A 26,847-nucleotide genomic window follows, 5' to 3' on the forward strand; every position below is an offset into this window, starting at 1 on the left:
AAGGGGCTCCTGTTTCTCCTGGTTCTTCCCACAGATTATTGGCTTTGGTTCTGCACTCCTAGAGGAAGTCGATCCTAATCCTGCAAACTTTGTGGGGGCCGGTATCATACACACCAAAACCACCCAGATTGGATGCTTACTGCGTTTGGAGCCGAATCTGCAAGCCCAGGTCAAGCCCCTTGAGGGAACCGCTGAATACGCTCACTTTTTTTTAAACTGTGGCGTAACTCACACAGTGAGATGTGCAGATAGATCCCAGATGTGGTAGTTTGATGTGTTTCGACAGATGTGTACACCTGTGTAACCACCACCACCCGTTGGTGTGTGTAGCATTTCCATCGCCCCAGAAAGTTCTCTGGCACGCCCGCATCAGCCCCGGCCTCCCTAGGAGGCAGCGCCGTGTGGCCCAGCGTGGGACCCGCCTGGCCCCAGGCTCCAGCAGTCACCGTGTTGCTGCTGTGTCCACGGTGGGTCCTCGTGGAGCACGTGGCCCTCCTTTGTGGGGAGTTGCCACTCTGGTTTGCCCAGCCCTCCTGTCGATGGACATCAGGCTGCCCCTGTTTCAGGAGGCATTGAATACGGCTGCCGCAGACATCCGGACATGCCTTTGTGTGGGCATGTTTTCATTTCACGTGGGGAACACTCAGGGTGGGATTGCCGGCTTGTGGGGTCTGGGCACGGTCAGCATTGCTGTTTTGACTGCGATGCGGGTCTCAGACGCCCACCAGCTGCGCATGAAGTTTCCAGTTGGTCCACATGCACACGAGCACTTGCTGATGTCAAACTGTTTTATTTTTGCCACTGAGAGCATGTTCGTTGCTTGAGCCTGTCAACAGTGGCACCTCCAGGGAAGGGCTGAGCAGGGGGCCTTGAGCGGCCGCTGGGCGGGGCTGGCCCCGCAGTGTCTGCCCTAGCACCTCCACTGACCTGTGTCCTCTGTTTCAGATGTACCGACTCACGCTGCGGACGAGTAGAGAAACCGTCTCTCAGAGATTGTGTGAATTGCTTTCGGAACAGTTTTAATCAACAAGGACGGAGGGTCAGGCTCCTGTGTCTGCGTTTTTCTTCATCTCCACTATCGTCTTCGTTGCCATGCTGCAAGTCCATGCCCTGTCTAGTGTTGCGGCCCCGGGTGCCTCCCAGCCCTGCTTCTCTGGCCTCGTCCCTTGTGGGGATGGATGGGGAGCCTGTGTGCCGTTGAGGAAGAAAAGGCTCAGCCTGGACCCAGCCGTCCTGCCAAGTCAGGAGGAGAGGGCCGTGGATCCCGGGATCAACTCTTATAGAAATCAAGACAGTTCTGTGCCTAAGTCTACAAATTAAAGGGAATTTAGAAGTTTGAATGAAAATGGAAAGTTGTTTGAAATTTTATCAAGGTGCCAATGCTGTCTTATTGACAGTTCATCTCTGATGCTCTGAGAGGAGAGGCAGCGTTCTGTCTGCCATGGCAATAGATCTTGGCTACTTGGATGGGAGACGGGGAGGCAGCCCAAGGGCTGATGGGTATGTCCACACGGGGCCCAAGCGCCGACCTCGGCCAGGGTGAGAGCACAGTGCCTGGGGGCTTGCTGGGGCCGGGTTCTGAATCTAGAAGTTAGACAGGGTTGTGTTCTCAATGACGATCAACAAAAACACGTATCCTGGCTGGATTTAATTCTGTTTTCCTTTTTCCCAGCACTGTGTTCTTAAAGCGAGATTTGTAAAGCCATCTGACTGAGACCTTATGTGTGCAGTGCTGGGGGGTGGGGGATTCCTGGTGGCTCTGGAGGGGGTGTACCTAACGTCATGCATCTTTGGGTTTCAAATGAGTGCACTGTCACCACAGTGGCCCAGGACTGGTTCCCGATTGTGATGGCAGGGTTTGTTGTGGGCCAACAGAGAAGATTTCTGGAAGGTGAGCTGGTCTCTTCCCTGTGCAGTGACCTAAATGTGCCGGGGTGATGATTGCAGGCCAGGGTGCTGTGGACCTTGGCCTGTGCAGTGGGAGGAGGGAGGCCTGCGTGTGGTCAGGAAGCAGAGAGCAGAGTGGGGATGAGCTGGCACCTGTCCCCCCACCCCTCCGTGTGCGCCGCTCTCAGGTGCCGTCCCCTGCGCCTCGAGATGCCGAGGCGAGGCCTGTGTCCTGTTAGCGGCAGATGCGTCAGGTGGGCAGCAGGCACAGGCTGCAGGTTTGTCCTCGACAGACACGTCTGCCTTTGACACTGAGGGGCCCAGGAAGAGCTGGGGCCCTTGTTGGTTACCCTGGTTTTCCAGCAGGGACTGGGCTCCCTGCCGCGCGGTGGGGAGAACCACGTGGGGCAGGGGAACACAGTGGCCCTGTGCCGTGGTGCGGGTCGCGGGGAGGCAGCTTCTGGGAGTCGCCATGTGGGTACTGGGGCCCCCCACACTGCGGACGCCCCACTCAAGGTTCCCACACCCACCACCCTGTGCAGCCCCTGCAGTGCGCAGTGGTGGAGGTTGAGGCTTTGCGCATGTGGTGGCAGCGTGGCCGCTGGTGGCACTGCTGTGCACTGCAGATGGGTGGTGTGGCCGTCGTGCTTTTGTTCAAGGTGCGGGACGGTACACGGTTCTTGGGCTCCAGTGTTTGGACTGCCAGCCCGGGGCTGGTTTCTTATGTCAGCCGACGCCCTCCCTCCACCCACCATTCTGGGTGAGCGTCCATCAGCAAAGAAGAACAAATGCTGGGGTGGCGATTGGAACGTGTGTGGTCTTTGGAGGGAAAGGCGCCCGGCATACGGCTCAAGGTCCCGTCCCGTGGGGCTGCATGGGGCGCTGAGAACCGATGACGCGGGCCCGTCGTCCGGAACCTGTTCCCCAGTCACGGGGGTGGAAGCTGAGGTGTGTCGAGGTGACGTGCCTTTTGCTCTGCACTTGGGTTCAGGACGTGGGCTGAGCCTGTGGGACTCATGCTGGTGGGGCCTGCGGCCTGGCCTTGGCTCCCCCCACTCCGTGGTGCGCGTCGGGGGCCTGCCTTCTGGGGGCCTGCGTCTAGGGGACAAGTGGGCCCAGGGGTTCCTTCTTGGGGGGTGAGCCTGCCGAGCTCAGGCGGGGTGATCCCAGCCACAGGCCGGGTACAGGGTCCCATGGGACGGAGGGCCTCACAGGAGAGTAGTCCTGAGCTGGGAAGGGGGAGAGGGCCTGCAGGGGAGGGGAGGGAGGGGAGGGAGGGGAGGGGAGGCCGGGGGCCCACAGTGGCACCCCTTCTTGGCCCGTACTTGTGCGGGTCCGACTCCGTGAGCTGGACGCGGGTCTGGGGACTCACAAATGCCCGAGGGGCGCGGGAGATGGCAGGAGCAGAGCTCAGGAGCCTTTGTGCCTTGACAAGTGCCAGTTTATTTGTTGTCTGTTCATGGTGGGCTCATGGTGCACAGTGCCTGGTGCCCCCTCCCCAGGGTGAGCTTTGCTGGTGGGCAGGCGGTGACGCTTGCCTCTCCCTTCCCTTCCCCGACTGCAGGGCCCCTCTCCTCGCTGTGACCCGAGCCTCTCCCCCACCCTTCTCTGCTTGGGCGGCCCCTGTCTCCCCAGGAATCCCCTCTGCAGCAGCCTTCCTCACTCCTGCCACCGGGGGTGGGGTTCTGGTCCCAGCAGGACTGGGAGGCTGCCTTCGAAGGCCGGGAGGCTGTGTGGCTGGGCGGTGGGCAGTGCCCTGTGCAATCCCGAGGCTGGCAGCCCCAGTGCAGCCTGCTGGGTTTAGGGTCTGCAGGACCCCCGCCTGCAGCCCCTTTCTCTTCAGATGCCCGGGTGAGCTGCATCTGAGGGCTCTTTGAGGCCATGCCCTGTGCCTAGGAAAGGGGCTGCTGGGCACAGTGGGTCGGGGTGAGCGGGTGCCGGCGGCGCGGCTCGGTCCTCACTCCCGGGGCCAGGTCTCTAGTCTCCGCAGCGCTGGGAGCGGCACGTGCATCTGCTGAATAGCTGCAGCGTGAGCGTCAGCTGCCGCCCCCTCACCCTGGGGTCCGGGCAGGGCAGCACGAGCTGCTTCTCCTGGGAGCTGAGGGGGCGGCAGCAGCTACAGTTGGTGTCCACTCGCATGGTGTCAGTGTTGAAGCTGCGGAGGAGCGGTGGCGGGGAGCGCAGGTCAGGCCGGCGGCCTCGGGAGCGCTCCTGCCCCTCCCCGGTCGCTCGGAGAGGTGGACCAGGGTCCCAGGCTGCGCCTTCGCGTCGGGGCTGGCCTTGCATCACTGACCTCCCCGGCTCCCGGCAGGTGTGGTGGAGGTGGGTGCGGGCCGGGGCCACCCGATGGGGCAGCATGCTGCCTGGGCCGGGACCTCTCGGGGGATCTTCCCCAGCTCCCACTGGGAGCGCCTCTGTCGAGCAGGGCGGGTTCCAAGTCCGGGACCTGGACAAGGGCCGCACGGGGCCAACAGCTCACCTGGCCGAGGAGGCGCAGACGCCCTCACAGCGGGTCACCGTCACGTTGGCCGTGCACCCCTGGTAAGTGATCTCTTCCTCAAACTCCCTCACGCTGCAGGTCCCTGGGAGCCGAGAGGCAGGCGTCAGATGGTGGCCCTGTGGTGGGGCTGGAGGACAGGTGTGGCCTCTGGGGGCTCCGCACCTGGCCCTCTCAAGGGCAGGAACTGACATACATGGCTCTGGGCCTCGGGTTTTTAAACCCCTTTTCCTGTGGCACGGTGGATAGTGCCGGCGCCACCAAGGGAAGGCTGCCAGCTGCCTGACAGCTTAGATGATCTGGGTGCGGCCGTGTGGGCGCCGCCAGCACGTTAGTGCCCACGGTGGCGTCTTCCCTGGGCCCCCACCCTGCACTTGAGCCCCTGCCCCAGGCCATCTCCCCTTGTCCGAGCCCCACTGAGCTCAGACCTCATGGCTTTGCATGGGAACAAAGCCTGATAGCAAGTCTCTCACTGTGTGTTTTCCTCCTGAAAGTTGGCTACACTGGGAGTCCCCCAGGGTCAAGGGTTTTCTCAGAGGACGAGGCAGATTCCCAGCACTGGCCCCAGCCTCCCTCTCCACCTCCCCTCCTGGCCTGACGCCAACCTGTGGGCACAGGTGTTTCTGGTCTGCTGGGCTCAGTACCTGCGGTAGGGATGGGGTAGGATGTCAGCATCCCCTGAGGGCACGTTTGGCATCACAAGAGCTCCCTGCAGGGCTGTGGGCCTGGCTGTGAGCTCCGTCCTGCATCTGTCCCAGTGGACAGACTGTAGCGGGTGCCCTGACAGCTGGCAGAGCATTGCTGCCGTTAGAAACTGCCAGTGGGACTTGAGTGAGAAAGCAAAGCCTGCACAGTCTCTCCTGCCTTCCCACCTGCCCCCTTCCAAGGCCTCCCTGTGGCCTCGAGCCTGCCCTGCTTTTCCACTGGAGGTGGGACAAGAGGCCTGGCGGCCACGGGGGTCTTCCCTGTGGCTCCCACTGCCCCCAGCCCTCCTCCCCTCCTGCTCTCCTGCTCCCTCGCCCCACGCCCTGGGTCGCCTCTTCCTGGGCAGTCTCCACCCAGTTCTTGTCCCACAAGAGAAAACACTTTTTTTTTCAATACCGTCCTGCAGTGGTGGACAGTCCTGCTGGGGGAAGGCTGGGGGTGTGAGAGGGGAGCCCGCTCCAGGGGACGGGTGCCGTGCAGGGGAGGGGGTGTCCTTGGAGGACAGGGTGGGCTTAGGCAGGCCTGGGGCAGGAAGGTAGAGCAGAGCCGGAGGCACCTGCAGCACTGAGACCTGGGTGGGTGCCAACCCTGGAGTGCAGGCGCCCCGGCCGCTAGTCCCAGCTCGGGCCCCGACGATCACCTGGGGTGAGGCGCGTGCCTGCTTTCTGCAACCGGGGGGAGGGTTGCGAGAGTTGAAACTCAAGGTCCTTCTGAGCTCTGCAGAGGGTTGCCGTGGAAGGCTGCTGAGGGGGGTCACCTCAAAGGGAGGCCAGGACTGCAGTAGGGACGTGGAGGGGTGGGAGGCTGAGGGAGGCAGGTGCAGGACAGTCAGGCCCTGAGGTGGGGAAGGGGGCCACCTGGGAGAGGCCAGGTGCCCATTTAGGCCAGACTGGAATTCACTGGAGCTGTGCCCTGAGAAGAGGGGAGAAAGGATCTGGGACCTGGCCAGGAAAGGGTGAGGAGAGACCCCGAGAACATGTAAGCAACATACAGCAGAGGACAGGCTGGAGAGGGGGTTGGGGGAGATGTGACTTGGCCACTGCCTGCTGGTGGGGGCCCTGTCCTTCTAGACACCCCCAGGACACAGCTGAAGCACCAAAGCTCAGAGGCCTGGAATGGCACTCCAGGGCTGGTCAGAGGCCAAGCTGCGGCTCCCCCAGGCTGTGCCCGACCCCGAGTCTGCTCAGTGCCCTGCACTGCCTGGCCATCCCCAGGCAAGGGAAGTGAAGGCTTTAGGGGGAGGAAAGGAGACACACCTGCTGCAAGGGCTGGGCCAGCCTCTGTGGGTGTGTGCAGGCCATGATGGGGTGCAGCAGAGGTGGGAGCAGAGGCCGAGAGGCAGTGCCCATAGGGTCATCAGGAAATGTGAGGGGACAAGAAAAGGCGGAGATCCCATGGGAGTGACCCAGAGTATTGTCCAGAGTGGAGAGACAAGACTGAGAAGAAGCGTGCACCACAGGTCATGAGGTGGCTGCAGAGATGTCACTCACCTGGAGAGCTGGGTAGAGATGTGACGAGAGAGGAGATGGATTGGCCCCTGGTGGAAGAGGACCCGGCAGTGGGAAAGGAGGAGCTTCCATGCGCAGTGATGGAGCCGGTCAGGAATACGCTGGCCGGCAGCCCGGTGGTACTTGGCTGTCTGGTGGTGAGGTTGGTGGCTGGGGAATTTGGGATGGCTGTCACTCCCAGGGTAGAAGACAGGAGGCCCTGCGTGGGGGCTCGGGTCGTGAGAGAGGTGAACTTTGAGGTAGTGGACCGAGAGGACAGAGCTGAGGAGGTGGGCTTGCTGGCTGTGGTCTGGGATGTAGACAGGACCATGGTACTGGGAGTGGGGAGAGGGGACAGCGTGGGAGAGGATGGGGGTGAGAGGGAGGGCCTGACGGACACGATGGTGGCTGGGGAAAAGCGGCTGGCAGACAGGGGGGCTGTATGTGATATGGTCATGGGTGCAGAGGGGGAAGGGCTGTGCGGAGCTGAACTAGCGGTTGGGATGCTCTGTGAAGTGGAAACTGCCGAAGGTGATGGGGAATATGATATAAAAGGAGGAGTGGTGTGTGAGGACACGTGAGAAGGAAGAGAGGAAGTAGTGGGCAGGGAGGAGAGAGTGGAGGTGCTGGATGAAGACGAGGGGTAATGTGGAAGGTTCGACACAGAAACAGAAGTGGTGAAAGGACTTTGGCTTGGGTTTAGAGGAGATGGAGAAGATAATGTAGAGCTAAAGCTAGAGCTTTGTGGTAGTACTGTGCTGACTGAGTTCTGGGCTTGGGTGGTACCTGTTGTGGTTGTTGTCAGTGGCGGGGCTGTGGATGTGGTGGTTCCTGTTGTGGTTTTTGTCAGTGGTGGGGTTCTGGGTGTGGTGGTTCCTGTTGTGGTTTTTGTCAGTGGCGGGGCTGTGGGTGTGATGGTACCTGTTGTGGTCGTTGTCAGTGGTGGGGCTGTGGGTGTGGTGGTCCCTGTTGTGGTCTTTGTCAGTGGCGGGGCTGTGGGTGTGGTGGTCCCTGTTGTGGTCTTTGTCAGTGGCGGGCCTGTGGGTGTGGTGGTCCCTCTTGTGGTCTTTGTCAGTGGTGGGGTTGTGGGTGTGGTGGTCCCTGTCGTGGTTTTTGTCAGTGGTGATGTTCTGGGTGTAGCGGTTCCTGTTGTGGTCTTTGTCAGTGGTGGGGATCTGGGTGTGGTGGTCCCTGTTGTGATCTTTGTCAGTGGCGGGGCTGTGGGTGTGGCGGTCCCTGTTGTGGTCTTTGTCAGTGGCAGGGTTGTGGGTGTGGCAGTCTCTGTTGTGGTCTTGGTCAGTGGTGTGGCTGTGGGTGTGGTGGTCCCTGTCGTGGTCTTTGTCAGTGGCGGGGTTCTGGGTGTAGCGGTTCCTGTTGTGGTCTTTGTCAGTGGTGATGTTCTGGGTGTGGTGGTCCCTGTTGTGGTCTTTGTCAGTGGCGGGGCTGTGGGTGTGGCGGTCTGTGTTGTGGTCTTTGTCCGTGGTGTGGCTGTGGGTGTGGTGGTCCCTGTTGTGGTCTTTGTCAGTGGCGGGGCTGGGGGTGCGGCCGTCTCTGTTGTGGTCTTTGTCAGTGGTGGGGCTGTGGGTGTGGTGGTCCCTGTTGTGGTCTTTGTCAGTGGCGGGGCTGGGGGTGCGGCAGTCTCTGTTGTGGTCTTTGTCAGTGGTGTGGCTGTGGGTGTGGTGGTCCCTGTTGTGGTCTTTGTCAGTGGCGGGGCTGGGGGTGCGGCAGTCTCTGTTGTGGTCTTTGTCAGTGGTGGGGCTGTGGGTGTGGTGGTCCCTGTTGTGGTCTTTGTCAGTGGCAGGGCTGTGGGTGTGGTGGTCCCTGTTGTGGTCTTTGTCAGTGGCGGGGCTGTGGGTGTGGTGGTCCATGCTGTGTTCTTTGTCAGTGGCAGGGTTGTGGGTGTGGTGGTCCCTGTTGTGGTCTTTGTCAGTGGTGATGTTCTGGGTGTGGTGGTCCCTGTTGTGGTCTTTGTCAGTGGCGGGGCTGTGGGTGTGGTGGTCCCTGTTGTGGTCTTTGTCAGTGGTGATGTTCTGGGTGCGGCAGTCTCTGTTGTGGTCTTTGTCAGTGGCGGGGCTGTGGGTGTGGTGGTCCCTGTTGTGGTCTTTGTCAGTGGCGGGGTTGTGGGTGTGGTGGTCCCTGTTGAGGTCTTTGTCAGTGGTGATGTTCTGGGTGTGGTGGTCCCTGTTGTGGTCTTTGTCAGTGGCGGGGCTGGGGGTGCGGCAGTCTCTGTTGTGGTCTTTGTCAGTGGTGGGGCTGTGGGTGTGGCGGTCCATCTTGTGGCCTTTGTCAGTGGCGGGGCTGTGGGTGTGGCGGTCCCTGTTGTGGTCTTTGTCAGTGGCGGGGCTGTGGGTGTGGCGGTCCGTCTTGTGGCCTTTGTCAGTGGTGGGATTGTGGGTGTGGCAGTCTCTGTTGTGGTCTTTGTCAGTGGCAGGGTTGTGGGTGTGGTGGTCCCTGTTGTGGTCTTTGTCAGTGGCGGGGCTGTGGGTGTGGCGGTCCCTGTTGTGGTCTTTGTCAGTGGCGGGGCTGTGGGTGTGGTGGTCCCTGTCGTGGTCTTTGTCAGTGGCAGGGTTGTGGGTGTGGTGGTCCCTGTTGAGGTCTTTGTCAGTGGTGATGTTCTGGGTGTGGTGGTCCCTGTTGTGGTGTTTGTCAGTGGCGGGGCTGGGGGTGCGGCAGTCTCTGTTGTGGTCTTTGTCAGTGGTGGGGCTGTGGGTGTGGTGGTTCCTGTTGTGGTCTTTGTCGGTGGCAGGGTTGTGGGTGTGGTGGTCCCTGTTGTGGTCTTTGTCAGTGGTGTGGCTGTGGGTGTGGCGGTCCCTGTTGTGGTCTTTGTCAGTGGCAGGGTTGTCGGTGTGGCAGTCTCTGTTGTGGTCTTTGTCAGTGGCAGGGTTGTGGGTGTGGTGGTCCCTGCTGAGGTCTTTGTCAGTGGCGGGGCTGTGGGTGTGGCGGTCCCTGTTGTGGTCTTTGTCAGTGGCAGGGTTGTGGGTGTGGCGGTCTCTGTTGTGGTCTTTGTCAGTGGCGGGGCTGTGGGTGTGGTGGTCCCTGTTGTGGTCTTTGTCAGTGGCGGGGCTGGGGGTGCGGCAGTCTCTGTTGTGGTCTTTGTCAGTGGTGGGGCTGTGGGTGTGGTGGTCCCTGTTGTGGTCTTTGTCGGTGGCAGGGTTGTGGGTGTGGTGGTCCCTGTTGTGGTCTTTGTCAGTGGCGGGGCTGTGGGTGTGGTGGTCCCTGTTGTGGTCTTTGTCAGTGGCGGGGCTGTGGGTGTGGCGGTCCCTGTCGTCTTTGTCAGTGGCAGGGTTGTCGGTGTGGTGGTCCCTGTCGTGGTCTTTGTCAGTGGCAGGGTTGTGGGTGTGGTGGTCCCTGTTGTGGTCTTTGTCAGTGGTGTGGCTGTGGGTGTGGAGGTCTGTGTTGTGGTCTTTGTCAGTGATGTGGCTGTGGGTGTGGCGGTCCCTGTTGTGGTCTTTGTCAGTGGTGGGGCTGTGGTGCGTCCCTGTTGTGGTCTTTGTCAGTGGCAGGGTTGTGGGTGTGGTGGTCCCTGTTGTGGTCTTTGTCAGTGGTGGGGTTGTGGGTGTGGCAGTCTCTGTTGTGGTCTTTGTCAGTGGTGGGGCTGTGGGTGTGGCGGTCCCTGTTGTGGTCTTGGTCAGTGGCGGGGCTGTGGGTGTGGTGGTCCCTGTTGTGGTCTTTGTCAGTGGCGGGGCTGTGGGTGTGGTGGTCCTTGTTGTGGTCTTTGTCAGTGGCAGGGTTGTGGGTGTGGTGGTCCCTGCTGAGGTCTTTGTCAGTGGTGATGTTCTGGGTGTGGTGGTCCCTGTTGTGGTCTTTGTCAGTGGCGGGGCTGGGGGTGCGGCAGTCTCTGTTGTGGTCTTTGTCAGTGGTGGGGCTGTGGGTGTGGTGGTCCCTGTCGTGGTCTTTGTCAGTGGCAGGGTTGTGGGTGTGGTGGTCCCTGTTGTGGTCTTTGTCAGTGGTGTGGCTGTGGGTGTGGAGGTCTGTGTTGTGGTCTTTGTCAGTGATGTGGCTGTGGGTGTGGCGGTCCCTGTTGTGGTCTTTGTCAGTGGTGGGGCTGTGGTGGTCCCTGTTGTGGTCTTTGTCGGTGGCAGGGTTGTGGGTGTGGTGGTCCCTGTTGTGGTCTTTGTCAGTGGTGGGGTTGTGGGTGTGGCAGTCTCTGTTGTGGTCTTTGTCAGTGGTGGGGCTGTGGGTGTGGCGGTCCCTGTTGTGGTCTTGGTCAGTGGCGGGGCTGTGGGTGTGGTGGTCCCTGTTGTGGTCTTTGTCAGTGGCGGGGCTGTGGGTGTGGTGGTCCTTGTTGTGGTCTTTGTCAGTGGCAGGGTTGTGGGTGTGGTGGTCCCTGCTGAGGTCTTTGTCAGTGGTGATGTTCTGGGTGTGGTGGTCCCTGTTGTGGTCTTTGTCAGTGGCGGGGCTGGGGGTGCGGCAGTCTCTGTTGTGGTCTTTGTCAGTGGTGGGGCTGTGGGTGTGGTGGTCCCTGTTGTGGTCTTTGTCGGTGGCAGGGTTGTGGGTGTGGTAGTCCCTGTTGTGGTCTTTGTCAGTGGTGGGGCTGTGGGTGTGGCGGTCCATCTTGTGGCCTTTGTCAGTGGCGGGGCTGTGGGAGTGGCGGTCCCTGTTGTGGTGTTTGTCAGTGGTGGGGCTGTGGATGTGGTGGTCCCTGTTGTGGTCTTTGTCAGTGGCAGGGCTGTGGGTGTGGCGGTCCCTGTTGTGGTCTTTGTCAGTGGCGGGGCTGTGGGTGTGGTGGTCCCTGTTGTGGTCTTTGTCAGTGGCGGGGCTGTGGGTGTGGCGGTCCCTGTTGTGGTCTTTGTCAGTGGCGGGGCTGTGGGTGTGGCGGTCCCTGTTGTGGTCTTTGTCAGTGGCGGGGCTGTGGGTGTGGCGGTCCCTGTTGTGGTCTTTGTCAGTGGCGGGGCTGTGGGTGTGGCGGTCCCTGTCGTGGTCTTTGTCAGTGGCAGGGTTGTGGGTGTGGTGGTCCCTGTTGAGGTCTTTGTCAGTGGTGATGTTCTGGGTGTGGTGGTCCCTGTTGTGGTCTTTGTCAGTGGCGGGGCTGGGGGTGCGGCAGTCTCTGTTGTGGTCTTTGTCAGTGGTGGGGCTGTGGGTGTGGCGGTCCCTGTTGTGGTCTTTGTCAGTGGCGGGGCTGTGGGTGTGGCGGTCCCTGTTGTGGTCTTTGTCAGTGGCGGGGCTGTGGGTGTGGCGGTCCCTGTCGTGGTCTTTGTCAGTGGCAGGGTTGTGGGTGTGGTGGTCCCTGTTGAGGTCTTTGTCAGTGGTGTTGTTCTGGGTGTGGAGGTCTGTGTTGTGGTCTTTGTCAGTGGTGTGGCTGTGGGTGCGGCAGTCTCTGTTGTGGTCTTTGTCAGTGGTGGGGCTGTGGGTGTGGTGGTCCATGTCGTGGTCTTTGTCAGTGGCAGGGTTGTGGGTGTGGTGGTCCCTGTTGTGGTCTTTGTCAGTGGTGTGGCTGTGGGTGTGGAGGTCTGTGTTGTGGTGTTTGTCAGTGGTGTGGCTGTGGGTGTGGCGGTCCCTGTTGTGGTCTTTGTCAGTGGTGGGGCTGTGGGTGTGGTGGTCCCTGTTGTGGTCTTTGTCGGTGGCAGGGTTGTGGGTGTGGTGGTCCCTGTTGTGGTCTTTGTCAGTGGTGGGGCTGTGGGTGTGGTGGTCCCTGTTGTGGTCTTTGTCGGTGGCAGGGTTGTGGGTGTGGTGGTCCCTGTTGTGGTCTTTGTCAGTGGTGGGGTTGTGGGTGTGGCAGTCTCTGTTGTGGTCTTTGTCAGTGGTGGGGCTGTGGGTGTGGTGGTCCCTGTTGTGGTCTTGGTCAGTGGCGGGGCTGTGGGTGTGGCGGTCCCTGTTGTGGTCTTTGTCAGTGGCGGGGCTGTGGGTGTGGTGGTCCTTGTTGTGGTCTTTGTCAGTGGCGGGGTTGTGGGTGTGGCGGTCCCTGTTGTGGTCTTTGTCAGTGGCGGGGCTGTGGGTGTGGTGGTCCCTGTTGTGGTCTTTGTCAGTGGTGGGGCTGTGGGTGTGGCAGTCTCTGTTGTGGTCTTTGTCAGTGGCGGGGCTGTGGGTGTGGTGGTCCCTGTTGTGGTCTTTGTCAGTGGTGGGGCTGTGGGTGTGGCGGTCCGTCTTGTGGCCTTTGTCAGTGGCGGGGCTGTGGGTGTGGTGGTCCCTCTTGTGGTCTTTGTCCGTGGTGTGGCTGTGGGAGTGGTGGTTCCTGTTGTGGTCTTTGTCAGTGGCGGGGCTGTGGGTGTGGTGGTCCCTGTTGTGGTCTTGGTCAGTGGCGGGGCTGTGGGTGTGGTGGTCCCTGTTGTGGTCTTGGTCAGTGGCGGGGCTGTGGGTGTAGGCTCTGTTTCTGTGACAGGAACATGTGTCGATGTGGGTGGGGTGCCAGTTGGCTTCGGGCTGGAGGAGGTAGCGTGGGACTCTGTTGACGTGGTGACTCGGTGAGAGGTTGGAGCCACCAAGGAGGTGACAGATGTTGACATGTTGGTGGGAAGCGTCTGTGGGTGTGATGGGGTGGGGTAGGTGGTGGCAGTCCAGAAGGGTGTTCCCGTGGGCGGAGCTGTTGTGTGGGTGGTAGTGGGGACAGAAAGGGTGGGGGTGGAGTGAGTGGTGGAAGGGGTGTGTGGCATGGGGGGTGTGGCCGTGGCGGTGTGTGTTAGGGGGTTGGATGCAGAGTGTGTGGTGTGACTGGTGCCTGCCTCGGCCCTAGCAGTGGTGGCTCTTGACCGTGGACTGGTGTGCATTGTGCTGTGGCCTGTGGTGCTCTCCGGGGGCCGTGGGAGGTCCGTCTGCTGTGTCTCCTGGCTGACAGAGCTTTCAGGGGTCCAGCGGTGTGTTGAGAATGCTGTAGAAAACAGTGGTGGTCAGTTCACTCCTCCTCGTTACCCTGCCTTTGGGTGTGACTCATTCATCACCCACACCTTCCACATCGTCCTCCTCACATGTGGCTTCTGTGTGTCCCTGGTGGTGTGTCCAGGAGTTTTCTGATTGACTATCTCGTTCCTTTCCCAAGCCCCACCCCGGCATTCTCTGTGGACCCTTGTTGCCTCTTAGCTGCTTGTAGTGGGCTTTGGGGTCCCTCCCCGGCAGCCCTGCATGGCTCTGTCCCCTCAACGCTACTCTCAGGGCGGCCGTTGTTCAGGTGGGCTCGGCTATCCCTGCATGGCTCCCCTGCCACTAGCCTTGGGAAAGGGCTTCTCTTCTCGCCTGCTGTCAGGGTAATCGGAGGTTTGGGGCCCTGCCCCAGAGTTGGGGCCTGCACTTGGGTCAGGGGACTTTTGGAGCCCTGGCATCCTCTGGGGCCTGTGGATTCCCTTGGTGGGGGTGGCCGTGGTGGATGGGTGCTTGGGTACCGTGGCGGGGGAGATGTGCAAAGAGGAGCGTGCTGAGTCAGGCAGGCTGCTGCCTCCCTCGGGCCTGAGCTGGTCCTGTGTGGTCGTGGGGGTGGCCCAAGGCTGCTGTCTTCCACGCGGCCCCTCACAGCTTGGGCTGGGCACTGGGGCTGCCCCGCTGAGGCCCCTCTGTGGGGACAGGCAGTGGTGGCATGCTTACTTGCGGGCGACACTGTGGAGGTCCCTGATGTTGCCGGGGTTGGCGGGGCTGCTGTGGTTCGCGCTGTGGACCGAGCTGTGGACCGTGTGGCTGTGTCGTGGGAGGATCCTGTGGGCTGTGTTGTGGCTTGGGTCACGGTGGGTGCCGTGGCTGTTGGCCTTCGAGTGGCCGTGGTGGCCGGCACCGATGTGGCCCGTGTGGTGGCAGTGGAGGTGGTTCGAGGTGAATCTGCAGGGAACAGCGCCCGACATCCCCTTCAGCCCCATCCGCACTGCCACGGGTGCTTCCCCACCCACCCTGGGGCCCTGGCCCGGGTGCCCTACCTCCTGAGGGGACTGTTGGTTGTGTCTGGGTGGTGGGGGCTGTGGCTGTGGCCGTTGGCGTGGCCGGAAGGCTGGGTGTCTGGATCGGGGCCTCAGGTGTGGCCGGGGAGCTTGGCAAGGGTCTGGTGGAGCTCAGCCCAGTGGTGCTGGGGGTCACTGTGGTGCTGGCCGCGGCTGTGGTGGGCCTGATTTCCGTGCTGTGGAAGCCTGAGTGTGGCACACATGCTGTTGTTGTGGGGTAGGGAGCTGCTCTGGCACACCCTTTGGGAGGAGCCCTTCGCTTCCCTGCTGGGCCCCCGAGCCACGCGGGCCGGGCAGCGGCCCTCATGGCAGTGGGGGCTCCTGGCAGGGCGTGTGTCCTTTGGCCCCGCTTTGCTTGGTGGCCAGGCCGCAGGGCCCAGTGGGGCCTACCGAGCCCCTCCCGTCTGACTTCCTGGTCAGCACCTGCCGCCCCCACCGTGCCGAGCAGCCCAGGGCCAGCGCAGCTACACCCTGCCCCGCCCCACACCCGCAAGCCTGGCTGCGGCCACTGGGCGGACAGACACAGGCTGGGCTGGCTGCAGCCTGGCTGGTGGAGCCGGGAAGGAGCCCCGGGAGAGAGCCTGCTTCACCTCGGCACCTTGCATGTGTGCAGTCACCTGCCGTGGGCAGTGGCACGGTGGGTGATGACGCAGCAAGAGGAGGGGCGGTTGGGGGTGCTGCTTCCCCGCCCCATCTCCGCCTGCCTGGGCCCTTCAGAGCCTTCAGCTGTGTCCCCAGGGTGTGAGGCAGAGGACACGGGGGATGGAGCTACCGCAGAAGTGCTGGGACCCCTGCTCCCCGTCTTCTCCCCCCTCCTCCCACCTCTGCACCGATGGCCTGGCAGGGAGTGGAGGGGCCAGCCGGGGTGCTGCCCAAGGGTAGCTGCAGGTAGTGTCCAGTGCCCACTGGGCTGCCTGCTGCTGAACCCCAGGAGGTCCCTGCTCTGCACCCACACACCCCAGCAGGCTGGCGGGGCCTGGGTGTGCCCTGTGGCCGCAGGCTGGGTGAGTGGATGTTTGGGGAGGGGAAGGGAGGCGAGGGCCAATCCCTTTCCCTGTGTCTCTGGCTGTGCCCCTGGGGAGTGGGGGTGCTGGGAGGCTGGCCAGAGGTTTGGGCAGGAGCTGCGAGCTCTGGGCGGGGGCGTGGGGGGTCTTGGGCAGTGGACTGAGCTTACTGCATGGCAAGCACATCCCCTTGTCGTGATCGAAGTACTCGTCCTGGGAGCAGTTGTAGCAGCCTGAGGGGGTGTGCAGAGAAGAGCCAGACCTCAGTGTCCAGAGCCAGAAACCCCTCTTCCCCAGGCCTGGTCGCCCCCCCAGCCCCGGCTCTCCTGGCCGCTCCCCCGATCCCCAGGCGCAGGTGCCTGCCTGGGTCCCCACTGTCAGACACACCCCCACATCCCACCCGCCAGCAGTCCCAATCCCTCCAGGCCTTCCCCTCCTCCCGTCTCCTTCTCTGCGCCCAGTACCTTCGATGTTGGTCCCCGGGAAGCTCCGCAGCGACGCGGGGCAGAGGCACGGCTGGTAGTGCCATGTACAGTTGGCCTCCTGGGCGTACTGGTACTTGCCGCCGCCCACCTGCGTGTGGGTGTTGTAGAAGTCGCAGTAGATGGCTGTGGGGAAGGGCACCGTCAGGCGGCAGAGCTGGCCCGGGAGCCCGCACCTGCCAGTGGGCTCAGGGTGCCTCTGCCTCCCTGGGGGTGCTGCCTGCCCCCCGCCCCCTGCCCGGGGGAAGCGCTGCAGCCGGACATTCCGCCTGTGGCCCTGCAGAGGCCTTTGGGCAGGAGTGGGACTCACGGCAGAAGTCTGGGGACCGCCAGTCCACGCACACGCCCTTGTCCACGCAGGCCTTGGCGTAGGTGGCCACAGCGTCACACAGGCACTCGCAGTCCCCGCCGGTGTCACACCCACACGTGTCGCGCACGCAGGCCTCATAGTAAGGCAGGTGGTACACCTGCGGGGGCCGGCCCTCAGCATCAGGGCGGGGCCAGGCTCCTCCCGGCTAGCCCTCCCCTGACGGCTTGGCCGCTGGGCCCGGGGCGCCGGCCAGGGTAGCACAGGGCACTGGGGGGGCACCTGGCCCTGACGGCTTGGCCGCTGAGCCCGGGGCACCGGCCAGGGTAGTACCGGGCACTGGGGGGGCACCTGGCCCTGACGGCTTGGCCGCTGAGCCCGGGGCGCCGGCCAGGGTAGGACGGGCACGGGGGGGGCACCTGGCCGTGGCAGGCGGCGAACGTCTGGCTGTTGATGATGCTGCACTTGCGCTCAGCCCAGGAGCGACGGAAGGTGTTGAGGCTGCAGGGGTCCTGCGTGAAGGTGGTGTCCCCGCACAGCGGGCTCTCCTTCCAGGAGTTCACGAACTCCAGCTCGCTGGACGCCAGGTACTTGCTGCGTGTCTGGAAGTCGTCCTTCATGTTCCCGTTGTAGTTGCCGCACAAGCCGCAGAGGGCGCCCTGCGGGGGCTGGTGTCAGGCGGCCGCAAGCAGGGCCTCACCACTCCCTGGGGCTGTGGGGCAGGGGCGGCGGTACCTGGGAGGCACGGGTGATCTTGATGAAGACGGTCATGTGCTTGTTCCAGATGAGGGTCAGGTTGTACGTGCTGCTGACGGTGGCGTCCAGCACCAGGTGCATGGAGCTGGCCTTGACCCGGAAGTGCACGACGGGGTCCTCCCCGCTGACTGTGTAGTTCCTATCCGCCAGCATGATGGACAGGCCCTGTGGGGTGCGGCTGTCACAGGATGCCTGCCCACGTCCTGGGTGGCCACTAAATGCCACTGGGCTCTGCCTCCCGGCCTGAGCTCTCCATGGCAGGGCCAGCCCTGGCCTGGGGGGTCTGCCCTCTAGAGCCTTCTGTTGGCAGAAGGTTCCAGAACATGCTGGAAACTGTGTCGAGGACTGAGGGTCAGGCTTGTGGGAGAACCCCTACCTGCTGTACGGTGGTCCAGTTCCGGGGACACTGCTGCCTGTGATGTGGGCGTGGAGGCCAGGGCACAGGGCCGTGAGGGCCCCGAGAGGCCAGGCCCTGGGGCCCTGGGGGGAGGTTGGGAAGGCCACCCGCCTGCTCACCCCCAGGAAGATCTTGATGGCCCGTGAGCAGGTGACGCCCGACCTCCCACACACGACATTCTCTGTAAGGATCTTGAAGGTGGGCTGCGAGTCGCTGGCACCGCAGCTGTCCTGTGGGGAGATGGCGCTGAGGAGGAGCCGGCCCTGTGGACCCCTGGGCCCCCCATGGCCCCCCCTGTGGCCCAGGCCAGCACTCACTGTGGCCAGGATATACTCGCAGTTGCCATCGAACACAAAGCGCTGCCCATCGAAGGTGACCACGTGGCCCTCCCCGTAGAGGGTGCAGGTGGATGGGCAGCGGGCACTCTGCCGGCACGTCCACGTCCCCCTGGAGCAGTTGCTGTGGGAGGAGCAGGGCATTCTGGGGTGACCGGGGCACAGGCACCCCCGTAGGACCCTGACCTCATGGGTTGGTAGGGGCCCCTGCCCGCCCCAAGGGCTTAAGGACAGTTGGGCCACCAGGTCTGTGGGTAGGGCTGTGGCTCACCAGCTCTTGCAGTCCGTGTGGAGCTCGGCGCCCTGGGGATAGGAGACGCCTGCAAACTCGCACGGGCACTCCTCGGGGGGCACACACTGTCCGCCGGCGTTCTCGTAGAGCCCCTTGGCACAGACACAGCCAGGCTCACACTTGGTGGGCACCTGCAGGGGGGAGGGTCAGTGGCCCCTGGAGGGTGGCCCTGCTTGCTGCCGCCGCAGCCCTGGGACCTTCTGAGACTCTCCAGCGTTCTCCCCAGACCTGCTCCCTGCGTCCGTCCTGCTCTGGGCCTTCCCTTAGCACAGCTGCCCCTCTCTGAGGGGCATCACCTCTGAGGCATGGCTGGGCTGGTGTACCCTCACCCCAAGCTGGCAGGGCCCACGGTCCTCAGGGAGCCCACAAAGGAGCACACCCGGCGGCCACGCCACCGGTCACGCGCATCATGGGACGGTGGGGATGGAGCATGGCCCGCCTTTCGTGAGGGGTCTGTGGGACTCTTCTTGTGGGCCAAGGAGAAGATGTCGGGGCGTCTGCCGTGGGAACGTCTAACCCAGGGTGTCCCCGGCACCCCGGGCAGTGGAGCCTGCCCTCCGCGGAGCACAGTTGCCCTCGCTCCACCTGGTCTTACACAGGGGGTGCCGGTGGCTAGCATCTGGCAGGTGGGAGCGCAGGCTGCCCCGAACTTGTCCTCTGAGGACTGGCTGCAGGACTGGAACGTCTTGGGGGCCGAGCAGGTTGCTGCAGAGACAAGGGGCATGGGGTGAGGCGGGCCCAGAGGGGCCGAGGCACCCACAGTCCAGCTCCGCCAGCCTCGGCTACAGCTACGTACCCAAGAGCATCTGAGGCTGTGCTGGGCAGCTCAGCCGCCCGTTGACGCAGTAGCTGCAGGAGAGAGGCCCGGTGAGCGCCGCCTGGGCTGGGCTGCAGGCCGGGCGGCCACCCTCTGGACCCCTCGCTCACCAGATGACACCATTGACCATGGTGGACTGGTCGGCCAGGATGAACTTGGAGCTGTCCAGGAGGCAGGGACACTGGGCCTCACGCACACACTCAGCCTTGTGGTTCAGGTAGGTGCCCTCGGGGCAGTTGCAGCCGTCCACGGGCACAGCGCTGGGGTGGCACTCGACCTCGCGGTCGGACAGAGACAGGCATGTGCGGTCACAGGCCTGGCTGTTGTAGCTGAACGTCTGGTTGCCTGTGCAAGGGGTGCCTGCGGGGGACCTGGAGTCAGGCCCGGTGCGGGGGTGTGGTGGGTGGCACCAGCCCCGCCGGCCCATACGCACTGCAGTTGTCCACGCTGCTCCTCCAGCCCTGGAGCAGGACGCCCCGTGAGGTGCACGCGAGGGCGTAGTCGCCCAGGGCGGCGCAGATGTGCGGGAAGGTCTCCTCGTAGTTGCAGGCCTGGTACACGCACCTCTGTGGGCAGACAGGGGCCGTGGGTGCCCACCCAGGACCCCGAGGGTGCCCCCTGCGCCACCCCCCGCCCCCGCTGCCCACGGGGCCGCCCACCTTGTAGAAGGGCTTGGGGTCCACGGCGGCATGGCACTTTTCGAACACCGTGCCCTTCTTCACCAGCACTGCGCAGTGGGTCTCCGCGCACACCTCTGGGGGGCAGGCCGGCGTGGGTCAGCGGTCCGTCGGGGCCTCCCGCCCACCCCGCAGCCCTCCTGGATGGCACTCACTGTTGAGCTGGCTCATGGAGCAGGGGTCGGTCTCACGCTCGCGCGCGGCTGGGCAGTTCCCTGCCCGCCAGGAGTCCACAAAGAGCGAGGCGGTGCCCTCGGTGATGCCCATGCTGGTCGTGAAGTCGTCCGTCGTGTCCCCGTTGAAGTTGCCGCAGAGCCCTGGGCCGGCCGGACGTGAGGGTGGACTGGCCCATGCCCCTGTCCTGCCCCGCCCTCCCCAAAGCCTGTCTTCTCCCCTAACCACACCCCGGGCGAGAGGCCATGGCTGGCTACACCCCTGGGAGGACCAGCCGGCCAGCTGGAGCTGGCCTGGGCCGTGAGTGCCCGACACCCTGGGTCAGTGCAGGGCTCTGCTGGGCCCCTCCTCTTCTGGAGTGGCCGAGCTGGGCGGGGACGGGGCAGCCGGGGCAGGGACTCACCTCTGGTCTGGCCTCTGAACTGGGGCCCAACAGTGATGTACACCTGGAACAACGGCCACAGCTGGATCACGAGCTCCAGCCCGAAGGTGGTGACCATTTGCAAGTGGGTGGATGTCTGCCTGAAGACCGTGATGTTGCCTGAGGGGATAGGGGCCTCAGCAGGCGGCCTGCTTTGGGAGCGGGCTCGTGAGGCCCCGGGTGCTGGGGGGGGGAGCTGAGGACGTACGAGTCTCATACGGCAGCCACTTGGTGTCCCCGTTGTTGGTGATCACCTCGTCCTGAGAAATCACAATTTTGTCCTGCGGGGAGGTGTGGCTGAGTTACAGGGGGCTGGGAGTTGGGGCCAGGCAGGGTGGAGGGGGAGCTGGGGCGCATCTGCTTGGGGCCCCGGGTGGGCACAGGTGGCAGGCGGGGTGGCCTCACCTGGCTGGACACGTAGATGACAGCGACCAGCGATGTCTCCGAGTGCGAGTACCCAGACTTGTCGTACACGGCCATGAGCGAGCCCCCGTCGGGGAGCTGGGGGCTCTGGGAGGAGGGGCGGCTCAGCACAGGGGGCCCGGGCTGTCATGGCGACCCGCCGTGGCGGCCCCCAGGCGGAGGCTGCGTCCTACCTGGAGGAGGATGTAGGTGCAGGTGCCGTGGAAGCGGTAGGGCCTGGCATCGAATGTGGTGACGAAGGAGCCGCCCTCCAGGGCACAGCGCCTGGGGCAGGGCTGCTCCACGCACTCCCAGCGGCCCCCAGAGCACCGGCTGTGGGCGAGGAGGCGTGACCCAGATGGCCCCCAGGGCTGAGGCCGCTGCATCCCCCTCCCTGCCCCCAGCCTGCCTGCACGCCTCTCCTGCTGCCCTGCGCTCACCAGGTCTGGCAGGCGGCTGTCGTGACCTCCCCAGGGGCGAAGACTACTCCGCTGAGCATGCAGGGGCACTGGGGGACAGGCACGCAGCTGTGGTTTTTGGAGATGTCGTCCAGAACCATACCTGCGGGAGAGGGGCTTCCTGGGGCTGCAGGGCGCGGAGACCCCTCCCGCCCTCCTGCTGGGCAGCTCCTCCCCAACCCTGTCCCGCCCGGGGGGAGGGGGCTGGGGGTGCCCCAGGAGAGCCTCCGCCTTCAGCCCCGCCTGCCTCGCCGCCTCCCGCCCTCTCGTGCTAGGTGCCGCTCCTCATTGGGCAGCGGGCCCTGTCCAGCGCAAACCCCGCCTCTGCCCACCACCTTACTCCCTGCTGACTGGCACATGCGGCTGTGGCCCGGGGCGTCTGTGAACACCGTGAAGGCAGAGCCCTCCCTGGGCCAAGTACCCGCAGAGTGTCTGGGGGTTCCGAGCATGGGTGTGGGCGGAGCGGATGCCCTGTCTCCAGGCTCCTTTCCAAGGGTCCTGGGAGAGCAGCTGTCCTCACCTTCCGGGCAGAAGCAGCCGAAGGTGCAGAAGCTGGAGCAGCTGTGCCGCGGGTTGGAGCAGGTCTGCACACAGGTCTTGCCGCACTCCCGGTACACCTGGTTGGCTGGGCACTGGCCCACAGCTGCAGGCCCGTGTGGCCCTCGTGAGAGGGGTCGGGCGCCCAGGGCCTGGCCACCCACCCGACCCTGGCCGAGGACTCAGGCCAGCCCCTCCTCCACCTGGGTCTTCTCTGTCTCTCAAACAAGGGGAGATTGGGGGCATCGTGTCTGGGGCCCTGGCCCTCCCCCCGACCCTCCCCAGGACTCACAACAGAGGCCAGGGCCCCGCCAGCTGTTGACGGGCTGGCCGGCCATGCTGCACTGGCGCGAGTACTCGGATAGCGTGGCACAGCTGCAGTGGTGCCGGCCGGGCTGGGCACACGTGGCCATGTCCGCCTGGCAGCTCAGCAGGAAGGGCTCCTTGGGCACGTTGCACTCGCGGGACACCAGGGTCAGCAACTGGATGCAGGTCTGGGCCTGGGCACAGGGACACTCAGGGTCATAGGGGTCAAGGCCACATCCCACACCACGCGTGTGACTTGGCAGTCTGGGGGTGTCGTTGGCCTCAGGACCCTGCCAGATCCCGTGAGCCGACCCCACCCTGGCTGAAGGGCCCCCTTGGCCCCGGGGAGCCCAACCGCCTCACGTACGTTCTCTGCCTGCGGGACCCGGGGGCTGGGGATGGCCTCATAGGCACAGATCTCGTTGGGGTCATCCAGCTTCTGGAGGGCGGCGTACTTAGGGGGTTCCAGGAGTTGCCCTGGGGTGAGGGGTGGGGCAGGGTCAGCACCATGGTTGCTGGGCCACAGAGGGGTCTCCCCACCACTTCCCCCCACCTACCGTCCTCGCTCAGAAACTCATTGGCCTTCTCGCCGTCGAAGTTCCCACACAGCCCACACATCTTGCCCATGTGCTTCTTCTCCACCAGGACCTGGAGGGGTCGGGCACCGCCGTCGGGTGGGCAGGGAGGCGCACAGGACTCCCAGGGCCCCAGGACCCCTCGGAAGCTGCTCACGCCTGCTCCAGTGGCCCAGAGCACCCCTCACGGGGAGGGTCCTGGCGCCATGCCACCCCAGGGTCTGTCCACCCGGCTCCTCCCAGGGGACCTCCATTCGTGCTCGCTGGAGGGAACTGAGCCAACAAAAAGACCAGGCTCCTGGCCGGGCTCAGGGCCCCAATCCCCAGGAGGGCAGCTCTGCCGCCCAGTCCCCTGCCGCGTCCTCACCATGAGGTGGGCGCCTGGACCCCACATGACCACCAGCTCCAACTCCAGCTGCTTGGCCACCAGCCGCACGCTCTGGCCGAAGGGTGTGATCTGGAGCCCGTTGCTGGTGTAGGGCAGGCTGACGACCCTGCAGGGTGACAGCAGTCAGCGGCCGCCCCTCGGGGCCCCAGCCGCCCGGCCCGACTCTGCAGCCTACCCCACGTCCTTGACGGAGATGACCGCCTTCTGCACAGTGACCACAGAGGCCCCCAGCTCCACGATGACCCGGGAGATGTTCCCGCTCGGCCCTCGCCGTAGCTGCACGCCGAAGGTGGATGAGGCATCCTTGCACATGGCCGCAAAGATGTAGTTGCAGGTCCCCGAGAAGTCATATGTGTGGCCGTCGAAGGTGGTGAAGTGACCGGGCCCCCACGTGGAGCACCAGCCCCTGTCTGGAGCTGTGGAGGGAGCGGGCGGGGTCTCGGGTGGGGCAGGTCTGGGGCCCCGGGGAGCCCACACTGGCAGACAAGAGGCCTCCCAATTTCTAGGCCCTCCTAGGGTGGGCGGGAGAAGGGTCCCGCGCCCCACACCCATCCCCTGCCTACGGGAGCACAGGCCTCTGTTGTGGTTGGGGTCTGTGGCACGTGAAGCTGCAGCTTAGCCCCCATCCAGCAGGGGGCAGCAGGGGCTTGTCTCCCCCAGGGGAGGGTGGTCTGAGGCTCTTCCATAGCTGGGGGCCCTTGTGGAAACACCAGACACGGCTACCCTGTAGCAGGGCCATGGCCGGTGGACACGGGGACAGGGGGCTGCCGTGACCCTCACCTGTCTGCGGGGAGTCCTTCAGCCTCCGGAGGCCTGGGGGCACCAAGGAGCTGTCGTCCAGACCTGCGTGGACAGAGCCCGCGGTCAGTGTGGGGCTGCCCAGCTCTGCTCGAGGGCCGTGGCCGGCAGCGTGTTTCGGGTGAGCCAGGCCCGGGGCACGGCAGGGAGTGCGGGGAGTGCCAGCAGGGCTGCTCCTGGGCTGCACAAGCTCCGCCGTCCCCGCCGTCCTTTCCTTTGGTTGCCTCAGAGGGACCTCTCTGAGCTGTCACCTGCTGGGGCTGGGGACACGGTGGGGATGAGGCCCCGCCCCCAGGCACACGCACGCGTGGAAGGGTAGTGAGTGGGGGGCGGCCGCAGGCTCTGGGAGCCGGGAGGTCCCTGGGGAGATGGGGTTCCGAGAGTGGGGCTCAGGGCTGGGCGAGCAGGGCCCCGGCTGTCCGTGGCGTCGTCTGTCCCGTGGCACCTGCAGGTCTGCCCGCCGGGCTCCAGGCACTGGCTGGCTCCCCAGAGAAGCCCGTGCGCCGCGCACGCAGGTGGCGTGTGATAAAGGGGCTCCTGGCTGCGCTGGCTCCCAGTGGGCTCCCGTGTGGTCCTCATGGGGGGTAGTAGCTGCAGGTGGGGGTGAGGAGCCCTGAGCCCAGAGGGGTTCGGTGGTCTGCAAGCGGCGGGAGGGCCAGGGAGAGCTGGGCAGGGGTGCCTGGGCGTCTGTGGGTGACTTGGCCGGCGGCGTGCCGCTGTCAGGCTACACCCGCCGAGTTCCCAGCCCAGCCCCCCTCGGGTCCACTCCCTCTGGGGTCTGTGCGAGCTCTGCCACCAGCTCAGAGGCTGAGTGAGGCTGAGGCCCGCGGAGGACTCCTCCCTCTTCTGGGCCCTAAAAGGGGCTGTTTCTTTGCTTCCTTCCTCCCTGTCAGCTTCCCGGCGCTCTGGCCGTTGCCGGAGAAATGCCCGGTGACGCTGCTTGAGGCGACTGTCGGGGCAGGAGGCACGGGCCCAGCCTCACCTCCCCTCTCCCTGCCCTGCTGCAGTCCTCCCTGCGGCCCCGTGGGCCCCGTGGGAGATGAGGCCCAGCGCCGGCGGGCGGCAGAGTCATCGCTGAATGCGGCCCCCGGGGTCCCGTCCCTGCTGCTCCCCGCCTCGCCCCCTTTTCCCCGGGGTCTGTGCCTTCCTGGGTGACACTGACCTCCCGAGTCACGGTGCTGGTCGCTGCTGGTGTTGTTTCTCTGGGTGACGCCAGGGAGCAGGCACAGGGTCCCCAGGCCGGGCGGGAGGTGACACCTGGCCGCCTTCCTCTGCAGTGCCCACCACGCCCGTCCACGCCTGGGGCCCCTCCTCGCCTCATCACTGGCCCCCCGATGCCTAGAGTCGCGCCCACTGTTCCCCAAGGGCCACTCCCAGGTGCCCACTCGCAGCGGCTCCTCCCGTGCTTCGCCTTGTCACCCAGCACCAGCCTCCCGAGCTCGCTGCGCTCCGGTCCTCGGCTCTGCCTGGTCCCCGCCCGGCCCTGCGGCCCCACTGGCTGAACGACAGCCCCCCAGCGGCGTCACTGCTCCTCGCCTAGGACTGTCTGAGCTTCCCACTGCGCTCAGCTCCCTGGCTGGGACCTGCGGGGCCTGCAGGGTGGGCCGGTCCGCCGCCCCTGGCCTTTCTCAGCCCCTGGATGCGCCCTGTGGTGGCTGGGGCACACGCTGTTTGTTCCTCCTGCACGTTTGGCAGCACTGCCTGCCCTGCCCATTCTGGGTCAACCCTGGCCTGGCTCAGGGGCCTCTGTCCCTTAATCCCCAGCCCCCAAGATCCTGATGTCTCTGAACTTGTGCTTTGAGGCCTCTGGTCCAGGAGGGCAGGGCCTGTCTCTCGCTCCCCGCCTCCCCATGCCAGCACGGAATCGGTGCTCAAAGGGTGTTTGCTGAAACGTGGAGAGGCCCCGCCCCGGCCCCGTGCAGCGTTCACAGCCTGGACCCCCATGGCTCCCCAAAGCCATGCCCCTCACTACACCTGCTGGCCTACACCCCGCCCCACTGGCTCCCGAACACCTCCCTCCTCGCCCTGGTTCTGGGTCCAGGTCTGGGGGTCCCCAGGGCGAGGGATGGGCCCAGGGAGGCGGCCTTGGATGGGCAGGGGTCCTGAGTGCTCAGAACCACCCCTGGTGGGAAAGCTGGGGTCTGGGGGGTGGGGAAGGGGCTTCGTGGGAGGCAAGGGGTGGAACGGGCCCAGGGGAGGCCTGCTCTACTCGGAGCCCCCAGTCTGCCCCCAGCGCCTGGGCCATGGCCAGACGGCAGGCCTGGCGCTTCTCCCTGGCTGCTAGCTGAGGCTGGTGGGGCTCTGGGGCCGCCAAGGAGCGGGCAGTGGGGCAAGGACCTAGGAGGCAGGCAGGAGGAGTCCCGCTGGCTTGGTGACCGGAGCTCTGGGGCGGGTGCCTGCAGTCAGCAGGAAGGGGCTTCCCCTGGGCCATTGGACACCCCTTGGGGCTGGCCCCTCCTGTGGGGCGGGGCTGGGGTGAGAGCCTCCTAGGCCTGCGGCATCTCCTGTGCCTGGGTTGGTTGGCCGAAGGGACCTGGGGGAGGAGGAAGGGGACCCCCGTCCCAACAGCCTGATGGGTGAGGCTGGGGGCACTCGGGTGGGGCGGCCCCTTCCAGCCTCCCAGGTCTTCAGTCCTCACGGCAGCCACACAAAAGGGAGGCATCGCCCGCACTCATACAGACCTAGAAACTGAGGCCCAGAGCCCACTTCGTGGTGTGTCTGTTCGCAGCCAGGACCCAGTGGAGCCGGGGTGTCTCCCTGAGTTTTTGGACTTCAAGGCCCACAAGGACCCCTTCACGCCCTCTGGCTGCCCCTTGGGGACCCCCAGAGGCATCTCGGGACCCAGGGCCCAGCGGGGAGAGCGACAGGGCCAGGCTCTGAGCGCTGAGGCCCCAGCACTGTCCCTGCCTCGCACGCCCACGTCTGCCGCACCCACTACTGTGGAGGAGACTGCCCGTCCCCTCTGATTCCCACGGGCTGGGCCAGGCTCCGAGGCCGCCGGCGGAGACCTGGGCCTCGGCAAGTGTGGGGCAGCTGCAGAGCGAGGAGAAGCCTCCTGGGCCTGGCTTCGCCTCCCATTCCCATTCATCAGTGTCCCCACGGCCAAGCCGCAGAGGCGAGAAGGCCTGGGAGGACTTCCCACGTGCAGGAGCCCTCTGAGGGTGTCTGGCCGACCCTGGTGCACGGCCTGCAGCCCCCCACTCACCGGCGCTGAGCAGGGCACCCCCGCAGGAGAGGAGCAGCAGCAGCTGGGGCCCGAGCATGGCGCGGAGAGGACAGCGGCCACCGC

The 26,847-nt window shown here is 64.8% G+C and overlaps 3 protein-coding genes across 6 annotated transcripts in view; 1 reads left to right on the plus strand and 2 right to left on the minus strand.

The window, feature by feature from the left end:
• The window catches only part of AP2A2 (adaptor related protein complex 2 subunit alpha 2), a 63,433-nt gene extending 62,087 nt beyond the window's left edge, over window positions 1-1,346 (plus strand). For all 4 annotated transcript variants that reach the window (XM_089914296.1, XM_089914297.1, XM_022565419.3 and 1 more), the window contains 2 exons: window positions 35-169; window positions 946-1,346. In XM_089914296.1, the coding sequence (XP_089770422.1) occupies window positions 35-169; window positions 946-1,023 (213 nt within the window). In that variant the 3' untranslated portion in view covers window positions 1,024-1,346. The remainder of the gene's footprint in view (window positions 1-34; window positions 170-945) is intronic.
• Window positions 1,347-3,823: 2,477 nt separating this feature from the next.
• On the minus strand, window positions 3,824-26,847 carry MUC6 (mucin 6, oligomeric mucus/gel-forming). Its single transcript, XM_089914208.1, has 34 exons — window positions 26,265-26,847; window positions 25,768-25,954; window positions 24,913-25,056; window positions 24,434-24,829; window positions 23,864-24,149; window positions 23,541-23,603; window positions 22,936-23,353; window positions 22,740-22,866; window positions 22,355-22,445; window positions 22,165-22,274; window positions 21,784-21,991; window positions 21,475-21,597; window positions 20,937-21,057; window positions 20,691-20,829; window positions 20,500-20,604; window positions 20,303-20,375; window positions 20,077-20,214; window positions 19,655-19,816; window positions 19,256-19,576; window positions 18,933-19,182; window positions 18,802-18,854; window positions 18,601-18,710; window positions 17,985-18,136; window positions 17,696-17,837; window positions 17,498-17,608; window positions 16,961-17,146; window positions 16,645-16,884; window positions 16,229-16,385; window positions 15,901-16,044; window positions 15,607-15,669; window positions 14,412-14,657; window positions 14,089-14,316; window positions 4,367-4,514; window positions 3,824-4,042 (listed from the first exon to the last, which is right to left on the minus strand). The coding sequence occupies exons 1-34, from the start codon at window positions 26,819-26,821 to the stop codon at window positions 3,865-3,867; spliced, it is 6,177 nt and encodes a 2,058-aa protein (XP_089770334.1). The 5' UTR covers window positions 26,822-26,847; the 3' UTR covers window positions 3,824-3,864.
• LOC149748654 (uncharacterized) lies at window positions 6,568-11,940 on the minus strand. The gene is made up of 3 exons (XM_089914203.1): window positions 11,742-11,940; window positions 10,329-10,823; window positions 6,568-10,014 (listed from the first exon to the last, which is right to left on the minus strand). The coding sequence occupies exons 1-3, from the start codon at window positions 11,938-11,940 to the stop codon at window positions 6,572-6,574; spliced, it is 4,137 nt and encodes a 1,378-aa protein (XP_089770329.1). The 3' UTR covers window positions 6,568-6,571.

This window comes from Delphinapterus leucas, chromosome 7 (assembly GCF_059928025.1).
Source record: "Delphinapterus leucas isolate spDelLeu-1000000601 "Yukka" chromosome 7, BTC_Dleu_Yukka2, whole genome shotgun sequence".
NCBI lineage: Eukaryota > Metazoa > Chordata > Mammalia > Artiodactyla > Monodontidae > Delphinapterus > Delphinapterus leucas.